General features: G+C 39.2%; 1 protein-coding gene across 1 annotated transcript in view; it reads right to left on the bottom strand.

Moving 5' to 3' along the window:
- LOC139733145 (von Willebrand factor A domain-containing protein 5B1-like) overlaps positions 1-19,132 on the bottom strand; it is a 100,135-nt gene that overhangs the window by 14,360 nt on the left and 66,643 nt on the right. The window contains exons 2-3 of the mRNA XM_071643987.1: positions 14,015-14,814; positions 12,820-13,604 (exon numbers count right to left, since the gene is read on the bottom strand). Coding sequence (XP_071500088.1) covers positions 12,820-13,604; positions 14,015-14,686 — 1,457 coding nt within the window. The 5' untranslated portion in view covers positions 14,687-14,814. The remainder of the gene's footprint in view (positions 1-12,819; positions 13,605-14,014; positions 14,815-19,132) is intronic.

Genomic DNA, 19,132 nt, shown 5'->3' with positions numbered 1-19,132 from the left:
GGCAGAGCAAAGATGAAAAAAACAACAACAATGAACTGTCACATATTTTTCAGGTCTAACCAGTTTGACATTCTAGGACAAACTGAGACAATACAAGGGTACTCTGAATCATGAGAAAAACAGAGATATATTAAGGAGTAAGAGTCATTTCAAAGAAAATAAAGTCTCACTTGATAGGACACTGATATGAATGATAATAGGAAAAACTCAAAATATCCAGCAGGCCACACTAACACCCATTGGCCATATCACCTAACAAAAGAATGTTAGTACTACACAAAAAAAAACCCAAAACAATGAGAGCAACCAAAGAACAATTTTAGCTTGCTTGGGCAAATACAATTCTTGATAGGATCAAAAGTAATAGCTTCCTCTTGGGGAAGAATGGGCATCTATTTTTGTCCACTTGGCAAACGGAAGAGATGGCATTTAAATTTCTTTAATAGAACACGGTGCTCCAGAGGCCTGAAAAGAGATGGCATTAATTGAAGTGAAACCAAAACATGGAGGTTAGTGTCCATCCCTGATCAAGCAAAGAACATCAACAGGTCCATGAGCAAATCAGTTCAGCAAGGCACGGACGATGGAGAAAATTACACCACCCAAAAATAGATTGGAGCAAACCTACTTCTCATCATCCACAATTCTGGCTGCATGCTTCTCTAAAGTTGAGAGAGAGATGAAAATGATTGAGATTCAAGAAGAGAGAGATAGATAAAGATAGAGATAGAGAGAGAAAGAGAGAGATGGAGATAGCAATAGATAGAGAGAGAGATAGCAATATATATATATATAGAGAGAGATAGATAGAGAGAAATAGAGATAGAGATAGTGAGAGAAAGATATATATATATATATATATATATATATATATATAGAGAGAGAGAGAGAGAGAGAGAGAGAGAGAGAGAGATAGAGAGAAATAGAGATAGAGATAGAAATACAGAGAAATAGAGAGACAGGGACAGAGATAAAAAAAAACAGAAGAGGGACAAGAAGAGAGGATGACACAGATACAGTGATACTGAGATGGAGAAGAGAAAACAGAATGAGTAGTGGAAAAATACAAAGACACATAGAGAGGGACAGAGAGACAGACAATCAAGAGAGAGAATATAAGCAAATAAAAGGATGCAAACACACCAACAAAAAAATACAATGAGATGGGGGGGGATAGATAATCTTAACAGGAGAATGAGTATCAAAAGGACATAAAGACATCAAGGTAGACACAGAGTAACAGAAAGATATAAAAATTGGCAGACAGAAAGGTATGGAGAGAGATTTAAAAAAAAGACAAAGAGACAGTAGGGGAGAGAGAAAAACAGAGACAGACAGAGAGAATGAGCAGCAAAAAGACACAAAGATACAGACAAAGAGAGACTCGGAGTAACAGAAAGATATAAAAACAGATATTGGCAGATAAAAAGGCAGAAAGAAAAAGAGATAAAAAAAGACAATGAGAGAGAAAGACTAACAGAAAGCAGGAAAGAAATACAAAGACACAAACAAACAAACAGGGAGAAAGTGAGACAGAAAGAGACAAAGATTGACAAATGGAAAGAATGAGCAATGAAAGGATTCAAATGCATAAAAAGAGGGAGATAAACAGATAAAAAAGCGACAGAGGGGGAGAAATAGAGAGAAGAACAAACAGACAGAAAAGCAGAGAAAAAGGGAGACAGAGAAATACAGATGATTTGAAAGGAGATAGACAGAACGACAGAGTAGGAGAGATACAAAACAGAAGCGACAAAGGGGGACAAAAGGGAGAGACAGAAGGGCAGAATGACTGAGAAACATGTCAATACAGAGAATCTGAAAGGAAGAGAGAGAGAGAAGGAAAGAAGGAGAGGGAGAGGGAGGGAGGGAGGGAATGAAAAATCATCACACAGGAGTTGGGATTTTATGTCTCAAGGGTATTGACTGGTGTTCCTGTTGGGAATGAGCGTGTCGATGTGAGTCAGTGACGTCATTCTGTGATGCCGTTTCCCCGTCTCCCTACCGGTCTTCACCTCCAGCAGCGACACTCCTAATTCCCACCTGCTGATCAATATGTATGCTTGACAGGTCCTGTTTCTACAAGGCATTGATTTTCCATCGCTTTCTTCTTCCGCCTGTATTCTCATTTTCTCACCCCCTCCCCCCCAGCTACCTCAAAACACACATACAACTATATGTCTTTTCTCTCTGTGGTTATATCCAGTTCTTGTGCTTTTTCCATCTAACTTGCACAGCTTCAATTCATTTAACCACTGCTCTTTTCCATTCCTCACTAAGCTTTCTTTCTCTCCAGTGGTTCTCAATCCATAATTCCCATTGTTAAAGCCGTATTTTCAACCTTTCGGCTATCTCCTCTGTTTCTCGCCATATCTATCATTCTCCTTTGCTAGACTCAAACATCTTACTGGAACCATCATTGATACTTGACTGTGATTAATCTCTCCCTATTTTTTAGGTTAATATCATCTCCATTACCTGCAATTTCACTACAAACAAAGAAATGTGTACCAGTTTACGCCATTGCTCAGTTTCTTTATGTTTCTATGTCTTCTATATGTCTGTATATATGCCTCTAGATATTGTAGATGATTATGATATCAGTATGATCAAAGTGTGTGATTAGTACTTAATGTATTCATATGTTCCATGTGTGTTTGGGTGTGTCTAATGTATACCTATATAAATGCATGGATATATCTCATGCATCAACTAAAATTGCCACATTAACTGTAAAATTTAGGACAGAGTTCCAAAGAAACAAATTTAAGCTCTAAAATGATACATAACTTTCTTGACCCAATGATATAAAAAACAGAGAGCAGAAATGACTTTTTGAAACAGAATTATTTAGACAAAAGGTCAAAAGGTACAAAGTGAATAAGGGTGTACTGAAGCACACCTTTTCATAACTGTATACCTGACTAAAAAAGAACAGACATAGAATTCAATAGCAACAAATCTTACGGATATATCTGAAACTTGGCAGACTCATTAAGCACAATCTATATTTGAGTGTTTTACATGCTTGCAAGCATGATTGCCACTGTTGCAGTTTACATTAGTAAGTTTTATTTGAAGGGCTCACAGTATCTTCTACACAAGCCCGTCATTGCTTTCCTCATGATGTCATCAGGCCTGATCCTGTCTGATCCTGATCCTGTGATCGTATTTGTTTAAGTAGGTTTTGTTTGAAGGGTTCACAATATCGACTACATGAGCCCCTCATTGGTTTCCTCATGAAGATGTCATCAGACCTGAGCCTGTTTGATTGTGATCCTGATCTCGTAATCCTATTTGCTTTAGTAGGTTTTGTTGGAAGGGTTCACAATATCTACTATATGAGCCCCTCATTGGTTCCCTTACAATGATGTCATCAGGCATGATCGTTATCCTGATCCAGTGATTGTATTTGTTTTAATGGAGTTTGTTTGAACGGTTCACAATATCTACTACACAAGCCCCTCATTGGTCCCCTCACAATGATGTCATCAGGCCTGATCCTATGAACTTATTTGTTCTAGTACATTTTGTTTGAAGGGTTCACAGTTTCTACTACACATGCCTCTCATTGGTTCTCTCATGATGATATCATCAGGCCTGATCCTGTTTGATCCTGATCCTGTAATCCTAGTTGTTTTAGTAGGTTTCGTTCAAAGGGTTCATAACATCTACTACATGATCACCTCATTGGTTCCCTCACAATAACATCATCAGGATTGATCCTGTAAATACCTCTGCCATCATGTCTCCATCACCTCTATTTTTACCAATGGCAGCAGCACCCAGCAATAAAAACAAAAACAAAAACAAGAGAAGACATGCAGATTGTGACAGAAGATTGGACAAAGGTGAGAGAAAGGGGCGGAGGAGGATACCTGCTTCTATTTTTACAGCCAGATGGCAACTGGCTGTAGACACTTGTTTTCTTCAAACGCTTGATTACTGAGGTGATATTAGAGGTGTGAATCAATCCAGCTCTGCCTGGCTCAGGTGCTTCCATCTTTTTCTTTTTCTTTTTCTTTTTTCTTTCTCTTTCTACTTCAATAATGGTTCGCATGTAGCAACATCATTTCAGCTTCTAACACACGGCAAATACTTGTGGTGCATCATCACTTTGCCTGTATACAGTCAGAGATCATTAAAGGAAGACAAATGTGCTTTTAGCCAACTTTGGCAATATAACCTTTACAGTTTTCTAACTTTGGGTTCTTTTTAAACATATTTTCCTTCTAATGAAGTCAGGCAAATCATATGTTCCTGAATTTAAAGCTTACCATCTGACAAATTTATATGTGCCAAAGCCCATTTTCCTGACATTATATGTCTTTCCTACGGATGCATCACATTTGCACACATAAGCACTAACGTGGCAGACAAAATCATGAAAGCATTATATATATCATGTGTGGGTAGGTGTCTTCATGTGGGTGCAAGACTACATATGGGACATTTTGAAGTTATATTTTCCTTATTTTGACTTCACTAACCCTTCAACATACATGATGACCCTAGAAATCAGTTAATAGGAATAACTAATACGGTGAAAAAAAGAAGGCATTTTCACCTTGTATAGGCACACAGGGTTGAATGAAGTTCCTTCTTTGATTCATCACACACAAAAGAAAATGAGAATGCTCCCCTAAAATGGTAATATATGAGGAGAAATGTGGGAGGGGTGATGTAGAACAGCCTATACATGGAAGGAGTGATATGGGAGGGGTGATATAGGCCCAAAATTGAGGATGACGTGAGGGCGGCACCTAAGTATTCCTGGTTCATGAAGACAAGGGAACTGACTCATCCACATCAGTGCAGCTCCTCAACCTAGCCATGCCCACTCAGGCAATACAAGTGAATTTAAAATGATAAAGAGATGCTCTACTTACAGGGACTGTGGGGGAAGGGGGGGTTGTGCTTGGGGGTGGGGAAGGAATCACTGTCAGTGAGTAATGAGAATGAATAATTTAAAGCCCTTGGAGGGAAGGCAGAGCAGAAAGTCATTGGATCACTTCCACCGCATTAATTTTCATTTTGGGATGCTTAATAGTTTTCTGGCATTCCCAACAGGAGAGAGAAAGAAAAAAAAACCAAGAATGGTGGTTTTTAAAGTAGATATCATTATATAGCACTTTAATAGTAATTTCCTTTCCTTGTTTCTGGTTCCCTGAATCCTATGGGATTTGGAGATACATTAACTCACATCACACTACACATTACTCCTCTTCTTCTTTTTTCCTTTTGCATTAAAGATGAAGCCCATCTGCTTTCCAGTTTGATGCAGTGCACCGATATGACGGTTTTATCACACACTGGTTCTGCAAACTTTTGAATGACATAATGCACATATATAATGCTACATGCAAATGCCTGAGAAAGGACCTCAATATTATGAGAGACAAACTTGTTATTTGAATTGTTGTTTGTTTGTTCTTTAACTTATCACCTTCTGTCCTGATGGCCTTCCCGAGGGTTCATTACACTATCACATTTCCAGGCACCACTGAAAGCATGGCGTACCTTGACTATCACCCCCCCCCCCCCCCCCCCCCTCCATCATGCCCAGCCAAAAATATCTCCCATTTCACTGCCTAAAGCCTGGAGATAAAAAGGAAAATTTGGACCCCATCTCAAGGCCGCTCTGCAAATCACCCTTCTTCAAGCACCGGCGAAGATATAATGTCATTTCCGATGAAATTGATGATACCGCTGATGGTTTAATGTCATTTGAAGCAATACAGGGGACATTCACTTCGGTCCTTCTAACCAGCTTCCAGACCAAACTCCACTACTCAGCAGTGAATAAGAGTAGACACAGCATCATGGAAGGTTGTATATCCCTTCAATTTGGGCTGCTCTCTGTTTTCTTTTTGTTGTTGTCGTTGTTGTTGCTTTTTGCAGCTTCCTGCCATATTTCCTGTGCCAAGACTAAGAGCTCAAGCGCATTAGCCGCCAGCTGGCTGCTTCATTACTATGGTACTGACATACATCTCTTCCGATCCTATGAGCAAACTGGAATTGAGATAGTTATGTAAAAGAAGAAAATAGTGTATTTACACACACATATTTCTCTGACATATTTCTTTTTCCACTGTCAATCTGTCAGTCTCGCTATCTCGCTCCTTCTCTTTCTCTCATTTTTTCCTCTCTTATCTTATCATCCTATGGGTATTTGTGGTCATCAACATCCCCATCAAATATGAATCTACCCATTCCTTCTAATACCCCCTCACATTGTACATCAATTTGTGCCTTTTTGTCTGCTGTGTTGTCATCCTGTCATGTTAGACTTGTCTCTTAGCCTTCCTTTACTAGTTTCATTGTTGTCCCAGTCTCGTTTTATGTTCTTCCGTGTGTGTGTACATGTGTCTGTTTGCTACTCTCTCCTTTCAGTGGGCTTCCAGACCGTTTTTTTTTTTAAATCAATTTATTTTTCAATGGACGTTCTTTACCTGAAGAGCCCACATTCTACATGCATTATGTTTTTAGTGGGTCCCTCCATATTTTGTGGTTTGCTTTTGTTATTTCATTTTCCTCACTTCAGTTTTCATGACAATATATAATCCCTATAAAAGGTTCCACAACTATTGTATACCCTTCTCAGTTTGCTTTGTTTTGCTTATGAAACCTTATTCTGTGACTAAAGAAAGTGAAATGTCTATGTTCTTGTTGAAAAATGAAACAAAATTTGAATTGAATTGAATGCTATGCATCTACAGCAGAGCCCCAGGAATGTGGGTGTGAGTACACATCAGGGTGCCATGTGCATTCAGTAAAGGTTTGCTACCTTTTGATTCTGGCAGATTATATGCCATGCATGATTAATTTCATTGCTCAGTCAATCCCTCACCATCCAAGTTGTAGTTGTTTTTTACCCGTTTGCCAGTAGATTTTTTTTTTAATAGCAGTAGTAATACAACAATAAGATCACGTCTAATGTGCCAGCATCCATCATAAATTAGATACTCATTGTGCAGAGAAAGGAAGAAGAAAATATGAACAGAGATATGAGATACGGATGAAAAAACATTTAAGAAAATGCTTGTCATTAAAGAAATCAGGTTTTGAGTTAAATCTTAAAGTTTCATTGAATCATTCTTATTTTTCTGCCGGTCATATTTTTGTTTCTTGATTATGCATTCAATTTATTTCATTTTATTCTATTTCATTTCATTTCATGGTAAGAAGATATCTTAATCAGCTCGACAATATGCATAAATTTGTCCTCCTTTCCCTCATCATGTCTTTCTTCCTCCTCAATGAAGGAAAGTCATCCTATCATCTTTTACATCTGACAAGCTAGGACCTTACTCAGTTATGGATGCATCGTTGCCATGAAATGTGCACAGTCACAGCTGCGCAATAACCATATACAGTGGCAGCGACTACACTGACTAGACGCACTCCATCACAAGCAGGTTAGTCTTGAAATCCGTCTGACGGGAAGCAGACATATTACCTTGTGTGTATGTCTGCTTTAAAAACGGATCTTAAAGTCACAGCTGTGCGGTTACCATGCACATCATAATGCATTCAGATCGCCGTGATGAAGAAGGCTATTACTAACCTGTTTTGGTGCTTTGTTTCTTAAAACAAGTGCTTCCGCAGTAGGATGGAGCGTTTAATTGCCAATTTTAGGTTTTACCATTGTCTCCTTTCCCTCATCATGTAGTTCCTTCTCCCCTCCCCCCTCCCTCTCCCCTCCCCCTCTCTCTCCCCTCTCCCTCCCTCTCCCCTCCCCCTCCCTCTCCCCTCCCTCTCCTCTCCCCCTCTCTCTTTCTCTCCCTTTACCCCACTTCCGCACTGTGTCAGTTTCATGCAAGTTGCAGATATCTGATGTATTCATACCGAAATGCTTTAATCTGAACCATCAAACTTTGAAAAGTCCCTGTAAAACCTAGTTGTCTTTAACCCATTGAGGACGGTCTGATTTTGCTATAACAGCATTTCCCACAGACACCTGCCCGAGTATACTCGGTACACGTCTTTAACAGGTTAATGAGGAGTCATTCTCTTGCAGGATATGCTTGATCAATGCAATTTTTATGTTCTGTACATTTATTTGTAGAAAAAAAAAGGGAATTATTGCATCTATATCCCTGTTGATGTTAGCTCACTCTGTATTTCATGTTTTGTGTCTTTAGAAACGTAATCAACAATCAAAGTGCAATACAATGGATTGTTTCGAATATTGTAGATAACTCAATAATGTATTCACCTACAACAATGTACTGTAAAACCATAAATACTTGCTGCATGAAATTTGAAATTTCATGGAATTGGAGCTGGCAGCATTTTTTATGGCATGAAATTTTTGTGAATTGCAACAGGCATTCAATGTCAGCAGTGTAGACAAGAATTTTCATATGCATTTTATTTCACTCATATTGGCTCCTCGCAAAATTTGCAAAAATTTCATGCACATGAAAGTTTGGGGTTTTAAGGTATAGTTATATGGATACATATTTTCATATTATATGTGTCTTTTTGATATCCTCTTAAAAGTCTTCATAAGTTCATATGGAATGATTGGTCAACTATCCTTGGAAACATGAACAGCAAACCTTGGAAAAGGGAAAGTGATATTAAAATGGGATGGCATCTCAATCACGCCACAGTGAATAATCACAAAGACAGCATGCTGCCATTGGTTCACCAACAGGTCAAAACACTGAGTTAGCATTTCAAGCCTTGGTAGCTTTAAATTCTCCCTCACTACTTCCCTCCATCTCCCTCTCCTTCTCTCTTTCTTTGCATAACCTCAAAGAATATTTTTTTCTCCTTCAACATCACTTCCTGGAGGTAATTGCATCATGGTTGGGCAGTTGACACTAAAACACGCTTTCTTCAAGAATTTTGACAAGCCCGAGAGATGGAGACGATCCGCATTCTGCCACTCGGCGAATTTGCAGATTGCATCTCTGGAGTGGACAGGAGCCCCAATCAGAAATCAGGCGATTGCCGATCTTCCGTCCGGTTGCCACGGGCAACTGCCATCTGGAGTGACAGTGGCCTCGGCGAATCAAACAATCCGTGGAGTGCCGGGAAATCAGAAATGTCAACCGTGATGTTGGCAAGCTGTATTGCACCGATGCCAACAGGAAGCCACTTACTCATTTATATCATCCACATCAGCTTGCAACACTGTAACACCTTGATTTATATACTTGTTTAGGTTTCCCTAATTCAAACTTCGCTTCAGCAAGACTAACAGGAGTCACATAAAAGTTAAAAGCCTTTTGGTTTGGGTGTATAAACGTAGCATTTACACATTGCTGCTGCATTTGTTTTATATCCCATCTTCCGTTACTTGGTATACTATATCAGTAATTACTGTTGGCAAATAGACACAACATCTTCACCAAGACTTTTGTTGGGCATTTATGCTTCTGTCATCGGTGTCTTCCGTCACAGTGTAAACATCCTGTTCAGTTTTCAAACAAAGTTGATATTTTGGAAGGTGCCCTTTCCATGAGTCAATTTGTCATCATCTAATTGCCCCCGGCACCAAGACTTTGTGGTTGATGAGATCCATAAACTGTTAAAGCAAAGTAGAACTCTGGGGAAAGATATTGGTATACATTCGGAAAGATTCGACAAAGCAAGTTACAGTCTACAAACTTCTTTGAGTTCTTGACAAGTATCTCACATAATTCCTCTAAAACACACACATACAATTAATTTGAAAAAGCAAGAGAACACACATCACATGTATTTCTAGGCAAAGAATCAGGAGTAGAAATAAGAAAGTATAAAGAGCATGTGTTAGTGTTCTATCAAGTCTTTTGTGTATAATTCTTAAAATGTCATGATGATATTTCAAGAGGGGTGCCTACTTCTTCATCTTTGCAAGTACAGAAGATCTAAATCATATCAAAAATAATTGAAAAAAGAGTGAGATGTCCTAACCCTCGATAAAAAACAACTAGGAGTAAATTGTCACCAGCACATAAACTTTATCTAATCTATCAGCACACAGACTTTATTTAATCATTCACTGTGATTGTTTGACATCATGAAATAAGATTCTGTACAATTACAATGTATGCTGTTCTTTGATTCATCCCCCCTCCCCCACAAAAATGAAATAGGAAGTTCCTTAGTCTCAGAAATTAAGTGTAGAAATCATGAGAAAGGAATAGAATTGAGCAAGAAAAAAAATAAGTCAAGTCTGTAAGTTTCATCCAGCCTGTAGGATATGATTTCAATCATTGATTTTAGTATAATATCCCACCACTAATCACTAAACTTTAAGCTTGGTCTGCCATCTAGGACACAAAGAAATCGGTTAAGTCAGACTTCAGGACCTCTCTCACACTCTGAAATTATGACAAAGAGATACTAAGAAAGAGATTAAGTATTCCTCTCTAGGTGCATTAATGGGCTGTGGTCTTCTCTCTCATGGGAAATGATCTTTGGTGGTAAACTGGAGAGCTAGACAGACCGCTGCGGGGTACAAGGAGGTTATTGAGTAGGCACGAACCCCCACTTCCGCCGGAATAATCAGCGCAGCTCCTGCCCATTTACTCCGGCACAGTAGATCAGTCAAAGCTGACATTGTACATTTCTTTAACATGATGCCTTAGGAGGTGATGGTGGGGAAGTGGGTGGGGGGGGGGGGGGATGGGGAAGCAGCTGACATGTGGTTGCAAACTCACCCACAAATATGTTTGTACATGCAAAACAACACACACACATGTTCTTACAACTGTTCATACCGTAGTAAAATATAACTCTGTGTAGAGATTGTTTAAAGCCATGGTGGAAAATGAGAATGTGAGAAAACAGTTATCTACAGAAGATGTGGACATTTTACAAGTGCAAAAATTTTTGCACATTTCACAGAACATAAAACTAGCAGAAAATAAAAAGTATGCATATTCATAAACACATTTGCACACAAACATATGCACACACATATATATACAACTGTCCATGCACAAGTAAATGTAGTGCTCCACAGAGACTGAAGGAAGCAGTACATATGTGACCGTGCACCACAAAACGAACAAAAACTCGCACACACTGATTTTGTGTGAGGTCTGAATACAGGTGAAAAGGGTCACCGAGCCGATGTTGACTTTTTCATATTTTCTGAAAGAGCAAGTCTTCTTCTACATTATGCTAAAATTTGGGATCATAAAACAGGAAGGAAACTGTGCTTTTTAGCCGTTTTTCTGGAACATTATTTGGCAGAATTTTCATTTCTTAAAAACCTTGTTCACACTCTTCACTTTCAAGTCCTATAACTTTTGAAGGGATAACGTTACTGCTTTGAAAGTTGGCATTAATTAAGGACAGAATGTGTTAATAAGGCATGATCAATTTCAATCTAATCTGTTAATCCCATCATTGCTGTTACTCCATTAGTTTACATCTGTTTTTTGTCCCACTCATCACACAGTGAGCACAGTTTGGTAAAGATTAAATGCTTGAATAGACAGATACACCCTGTACTTCAGAGCCTCTTTCCTCAGTTCACACTTTTCCAGAGTGTGTGTTTTCTTTCTAATATTTAGGTAGGTTAGGAGAGCCAATTTCCATAGAGCTATATATCCTTTTAAAGCTTAGAGTCTGCTCTTTCAGAATCTGTTCTTAACTAAAAATTGATAACTGGCAACTTTTTGTTGGTTCTGTGATGCAGGGTCACATATAAAGATGTGAGACAACAGTCATCTGCAGTAGATGTAGAAATTTAATGCAGTGTGAAAATTGCTCACATTTTGCACGACATAAAAATAGCACAAAAAAATGAAGAGTAAGCAAACTCACAGAAACATCTGCACATAATCAAACATACAACTGTATACACAAGTAGAATATTGCTCAACATAGAGATGAATAAAACCGTGATGGAGTATGAGAATGTGGAAATACAGTCATGTGTACTAGACATGGACATTTTAGAAGTGTATAAATTTTTGCCACATTTCACATAACATGACACTAGAGGGCAAATAAAATGCACACGAATAATTGTGCTTCTTGTATATTGTGATATGTCATCTCTTTGATTCTGTAGACTAAAAACATACAAAATTCTTTTTATCTAGTTAATCAAGAAAACTTATGTAGAAATTTCTTCTTTCACACCATATCAAGGGCAATTGCAAAAAGGAGCAATTACTCAATGCACCATATCAGAACACATTATTGTTTTATCATGCACATTTGGATTAAATATATCTTAATACATTGTCACAAATACCAGAAATATGGAATATTTTGCTCTTTGGACTTTTTTTTGTGCAATTAAATTTCATGTCCTGCTAAACTAACACAAAAATGAGGATGTGAAAACACTTAGAAAGCTATTGGTACATGTACAGCAATGTTTTTGTCTATAAAAGTCTATCCAAATTTACTTTTCCAGATAATATCTTTGCTTTTCAATTGTTTCTATTCTCTGTTCATGTCATTTAAGTGCACCAATTTGTGATCACTGCCTCAGTCAGAGAGAGTTTGGTAGATCAAGGTAATTCTTCCTGGTTACACTGCTTGACCTGAAATCAGATTGCAACGATCAAAAGGCATGCTATTTTCAAATACAAAAATGCATGCCAATCTCAAGGAATTTGTTGTTTTTGATGTATGTGGGTTCATGCCTATCTGGTTTATTTATTTCTGGGATATGGCACTGCAGCTATTGAGTTCTAAGCTAAAGCTAAGTGGACCAAACATTTTACTGTTCAGTAGCCAATGGCCCACAGAAGTCTTCACATAAAGAAATGTATAGATACACAGAGGAAGAGGAACTTGGTGTCATAACTGGAACATTGCTTTGAGTGAGATATTGAGAGGAGAGCTCAACACACTAACCTCGTGTGGGGAACATTACTGCGCACCAAGTCCAGAATCTCTGCAGTGTTGTTGGCTCCTCCATCTGTGAAGATGAAGATCTGGCGGGGGCAACCCCGCACCACAGGATGTCGATACACCCACTGCAATGGCACCAAGAGGTTCGCCACGGCACCAAGGTCGGCGCGCATGCACCGGAGGTAGGCACTGGCCTCACTCACATTGTCCTGGGTGTAGGGCCGACTCGACTCAAATAGGGGTTTGTAAGCCGAGCCAAAGCCGATGATGTTAAAGCGGCAGTTCATCGGGAGGCTCTTTAGCACCATCATCAAGGTCTCGCGGGCGTTGGCGATGTACTCCCCGCTCATGCTACCGCTCCTGTCAACGAGTAGCACATACTCGCCGGGTACATCAAACCGATAGGTTAGCATCTGCTGTGTCAACTTCTCAAAGTCCGGGCAGTAATTGAGCATCAACACCGGGTTGTGCATCACGTCCTTCAGAAGGCGCTTTTGGAGGAAAGTCCTCGTTTTGTCTTCCGTGTCGTTGTCTCCCGAATTCTTGTACTCGTTCTCCGTCTTCACAAACTGCTCATACGCCGTTGGGCTGATGTCACCGTGTTCCAGAATGACAACCGGCACATGTGGTTTTGGGTAGTGGATGGTTATGGCGAGATCGCGGTCCATGGGGTGGGGCTCAGCAAGGGTGACAAAGACATTGGAAGCATTAGAGGCAAAAGGCTCTGCGTCGACACGAATGGCGTGAGAAGAGCTTGAGACTCCAGAAAGGAGTGAGGGGGCTCTAATCTGAAAAGAGGAATTAAGAACAAGACAAATCAATTTTGTTTCCTTTCTTTCTTTTTTTTTTTTTGGGGGGGGGGGAGGGGTCTCATTACATCAAACAAAAATCCAACTAAGTTATCACAACAGCCCCTTAATGCTCTTATCATCTTCCCATTCAGAGATTCTAGATTTTAGTTTTAGTTTGAAAGAGGGTAGAGCTAGACAGCTGGCCATTAAATTCCATTTGCTTTCAATAAAGTGAAGTAGCACTGAACTATTTGAAATACAGTGTATGTCCTTCTGCAAAACAAAACAAAAAAAATCAGCTTATAATTTCTACATTTATATGTGCTAGCATACATTCCATCAAAATTGCATTTTCTGTCTGAGATCCAAAACAAAAGCATACTCCTTGAAGACAATTCTTCACTCACCTCTAACTGAAATTCAAACTCGTATTCCTGCAAATTCTCTCCAACCTCCTCTGTGATGTCGAGTAGCGAGCGGTGCATGTGGTCAGAAGCACTCCCGGATGCTGAAGACGATGACTGTGACATCTGCGTAGTATTTGCAGGCATCTGCTGGGGCTGGGGAGCATTTTCCCGGACTGTATGCTTCTTGTACCGAGGCGTGAAGACACTGGGTATGTGGAGCTTGGCCTCACCCCGCGTGCCTGTCCCGAGGAGCGAGGAGATACTGAGGAGGATAGTGACTGTGCCGTGGGGCCGGATCGTGCCCAGATTGGCACAGAAGACACGGGCATTGTGGAACTCGGAGAGGGCGAACTTTCCTGGTGGCAGGATATTGGGCTGGTTGGGCGTCATGGTAACGCGGCCAGTCAGGATCTCGTTGAAGTGCTCCACCTGTGTCCGGTCCTTGAGATGCACCGTGATAGTGCGACCCTGTAGCATGCGGGCCTCGAAGGCGGCGACCGTCGTGTTCTCGTTCATCTTGAAGGCAAAGACACCCTCGACTACATGGTCCTCCTGGTTGAAATAGGTCAGTGAGGCCGCCAGCCCCACAGAGAGGCCGTTGACGCATGCCGACACACGGGCTGCCTGCAGGGTCAAGGGAGCCCTCGTGTGGCGATTGATCAACCCTGGCATGATGGGTAAGTGAGTCAGGGGAGGTCAGCTCATTTATGACACTCCTGCGCAGGGTTACAACTTGCCGTCTGGAAGGTGTTTAATCCACAATAACACATGGTTTTGACTTATTCGTCAGTTGATTCCACCTGTGAAGGACAATGTTAGACAAAATTATTCAGAACTGTTATTCCAAAAATTATAGGCAATGTATATGGTTCATATGGATTATAGGAGTTGTGATTTGATTTCAAATCTAATCTATTTATTCAAGCATTAAGACACACAATGGATACCCATAAACTTCCCAATCTCAAGGTCTGCACACATAAAATTTAAAGCAATCCTGTTACTGTAAAAGCTGTTATTTTCACCAATGAGGAAGTCACAGACATTTTTGCAAGATGTTTTCACAATTTGACACAGAGGGTCATCGTATGAGGTGCACTTATGATTGTCCCTTTGCAATATTTTTGATTGCTGTTAAATTTGTTGCCCACCAGTGATTCACAAAATTCATGAATATCACAGCTTTTACGGTAGCATGCCCAGCATCATTCAGAGGGTGCCACCTTGATCCTTCCCTGCAAACTCCATAACTTAGCTATACAGCAGAGAATGCACTCGACCATAGCACGATGCACACGTAAATGAGAGGAGTAGCACTTCAAACATCACCCGGCATCGCACGAACCTCTCCTAGATATTGCCAACCACAAGGAGCAATTACGGGGAGACATTATCGTTAAAAAATAAGTATCAAAAAGTAACAAAATCTATCTTTTCCTCGTTAATGAGATTAGAAATTTACAAGAGAAATAGTTAAGTTGCAAATATACACATGAGTCAACAGTAACCCATATGCAAACACTCAAGTCCACGAGAGCAACTCCTGCAAAGCACTTTAAGATCTATATTAGTGAACAATGTTGTGAAGTGGATGGGAAAAAAACAGATTACCAGTACATTCCCTGAGACAAAAAAAAAGAGAGGAAAAGGTCCTCACGCATGTGGCGGCATATATTATGTTATCCTAGTAGTGAAAATGAGCCAAATAGCAAGCATCTTGACAACACCACAGACAACTAGATGGAGAAAAACCAGAACTCAGAATTACTCCCCGAAATGTGACAGCAATGCTGCTGTGGTGATCACTTGAGAGCGTTAACCTGTAAACAACACCTCCCTTCGGTCACGCTTCAGAGAGATACAACGTGTATTACCTCATAAAGCATTCACATTGTCGAGGCCCAATTTCTGTGAATTTGATGTAAAACAGCACTAAGCTCCGCCCACACACACTTAATGACGTACAGTATCTAGTTTACATCTGTGACAGGTTCCCACAAACAAGGTTAGACAGAGAGCCAAACATTTGTAGTGACACCAAAGATCCTACGTAGGATCTTTGGCAACACCATCACAGAGAAAAAGAGGCAACAGATAAAACAGGTTTACTATAAAAAAAAATAAAAAAACATATTCTGTCATATCTTTCTGGTTTGAAGGGACTTGCAAAAGTCTAGGAAACTCAAGAAGACTCAAAAAAGGTCAAATCAGACTGAGAACAGCTTAGACTATATGAAGAAGATTAGGGAGTTCACTCACAAAGACAAAGGTTGAGTTCTCAGCTCTGCTGTATAAGGTTTTTCTTACAATTATCATAAATATAGTTCGCTTAGCACTGCATATTCTTGCATCACATAAAGAAAAAATACAGATACTGTGTTAAGACTACATGTGGAGAGCATAAATTAGAATAACAAATCTACTAAGCTTAGCTTATTGGTTCTAAGAACTGGTTCTCACACTTCATCAATCAATTAACTCTTTCTTTTAAGAGAGCTGTGAATTGGAATAATGAATCTCCTAAGCTCAGCTTATTGGTTCCAAGAACCGATTCTGACATTCAATCAATCAATTAACTCTTGTCTCTTTTAAGAGAGCTGTGCGGTGAGGGGCCCCGCAATCTACCCACAGGTGGTGATTATCACTTTTCATAACGCTGCCACAGAGAAACCTGTAGCATCAAAGACAAAGGATATACACTGTTGGCATGACAACAGAGTGCTTGTTTGCGAGGTATCACAACGCTTTTAGGCCTAAAGGCAGTGAAATAATGCGAGCAATGGATGGCTTGCAAAACTGGCACAATAGCCACCAGTTTTTAGTCTGAGCACTCATTGTCAATTGACCGACATATGTTACTAAGGACAAAAAAAAAGTTGAATTGTTTATAAGCTTTACAGGCTATGAATTAAATAGATTTGCCTTCCTTTGTCACTTTCGTTCATGATGGTCAAATAAAAAAACTCACTAGTGCTGACAAAATAGTAATTTATCATTGAATTAATCAATCATATTGCAAAGATACTAAACAGAAGTAAAGTGGTGTATCTAATCAAGTCAATGAACAAGTTTGTCATTTGGTGATCATTATCACATGAATCATATTCTGTCTGATAATTATGGGATAGCTTTCACAATGATATGAAAAAAGAAAAAGTTCATACCCATAATACCTGCTAATGCTTAGTTAAAATGAGAAAGGACTCACAGTATTTTCTTGTTTTTCAATTCAATGTAATTTTACTATGTAAGAATTATGATGAATAAATCTTAAATTGTTTGCAAAGTACACAGTAACAATATTGACAGATATTACCTGAAAATAATTGCCTTTACTGGTAATATCCTCTTTAATTAAAAATGACATATCCCATGTAAGTTATGGTGTACTTAGACGTGTCGTCTTGAGACTAATTTTCTTCTCATCTTTAGACCTTTTGGATATGTTGTTGCTGTCCTGAAGCAGAAATCATCTAGGCAAATGCAGTTAATAATGGAAAATGAAAAATCTTTGTTGTGCACTATAAAGGCACCCAAATAGGGTCAAAATCTAGTGAGCTCAGAATCATGTGCTTCATGTGCCTTCTTATGGGTTTTGCAGCAAAATAAACACACTACTACTAAAGAAGATAAGGTAACAAAAATGTATGTAAAGACAGAAAAGGAACAGATATTGATAGAAGAAATGCACAATCTTTCAATAAAAGTCCATTTTCTGCTCAGTAAATATTAAAACATGAATTTTGGCTATGAATGCAGACACTCTTGTGTACATTTTAGGAACTGGGTATACTCAGTTTCTGTCTATGAGTTGGTACCATGGGAATTTAGTATACCCAATTTCAGTGAGGAATGGGTTGATTCAATGCATGATATTTGTAAATATTACTAAACACTAACCTTGCATGGCGTCAGTTTGGGATTATGATCAGGTGGCTTCCGGTCATATTAGACGGATGTAGGCATAATGATTCTTTATGTGCCATTATTTACAACATGAAATATTGAAGCTTACTGTCATCTATTCCATGTCTGAGCATATCTGTGCCATATCTATTTATTGCTTGACACTTAACTACGCCGGATCCAGGCTAGACTTGTATAAATTATGCATTGCAAACACCTGATCATATATGCTAAGCTTGAGGCGGCTGGATGCATGAGACATATTGCACTGCATGCATGAAATATTGAATGAGGTTATTGCAGAACCGCTAAAGAGGTATGAAGGCTTTGAGAAACAGAAGAAGAGTTTAAATGCAAAAAGCAACCCTTTTTATGGCGTTGATATATTTGAGATTGAGTCTGCCGAAAAACATTGATTAAGATGAATGTAAGGATAAATATTTCTTGTGATGTATGTACAAGTATGATATCATTAAAAACTAGAGAAGTACTCTGAGAGCGCAAACCTCTGCCAAGCAGGTTTTTCCACCACTGATCTTGTTCTTCCACAGAGATCAGTGATTTCCATTCATACGTATGGATGCTGAAAATCACCCGATCTCCCAATATAGAAGCCTTTTCTGTTACGTCATCAGCTTCCAGCTGCGCGGCATCTAGCTTGCCCGAGCAAAGCATGCACTTTAGTGCACACTTGCAAACCTAAAAAAAGCTCAGCTTGAACTCCAAAGTTTATTGACCCTACCTGCCAAAATATTGAAAATCCTTCATAAAATCCATGAAAATTCCCACATTACAACCAATATTTAATCATGTAGCTATTTCTTGCATCATTTTCAACATTTCCTTAAGTTTCATTCAAATCTGTTTGCGACTTTTTGAGATATCTTGCACACAGACAAACAAACTAATAAACAAACAAGCACTGATGAAAACATACCCTCTTTCCTTGGCAAGGGTAACAATTTCATTTTTCTGTATTTGATGATGAACCTGCAGTTTAAAAAAATATCTGAATATGGCGAGTATTGGTTTTTGCATTCATTCTCTCGAACATATGGTGTAGACACATGGAGAAAAACATCAAAACAGGTGTCAGAAAGAAATGAAAAAAAAACCCTGGAGAAAGCATGGTGTTAGTGTCAAAGACAAGTCTTTGCGAGGACAACGCAAAACCTCAGTGTAAACAGAGAGGAGCAAGTTTATAATGAAATG

This window comes from Diadema antillarum, unplaced genomic scaffold (genome assembly GCF_040938485.1).
Source record: "Diadema antillarum isolate AM-2024a unplaced genomic scaffold, OU_Dant_1.0 seq00000462_RagTag, whole genome shotgun sequence".
NCBI classification, from domain to species: Eukaryota; Metazoa; Echinodermata; class Echinoidea; order Diadematoida; family Diadematidae; genus Diadema; species Diadema antillarum.
The sequence above is the reverse complement of the archived record's forward strand: the minus strand, read 5'-3'. Positions and strand labels throughout refer to the sequence as shown.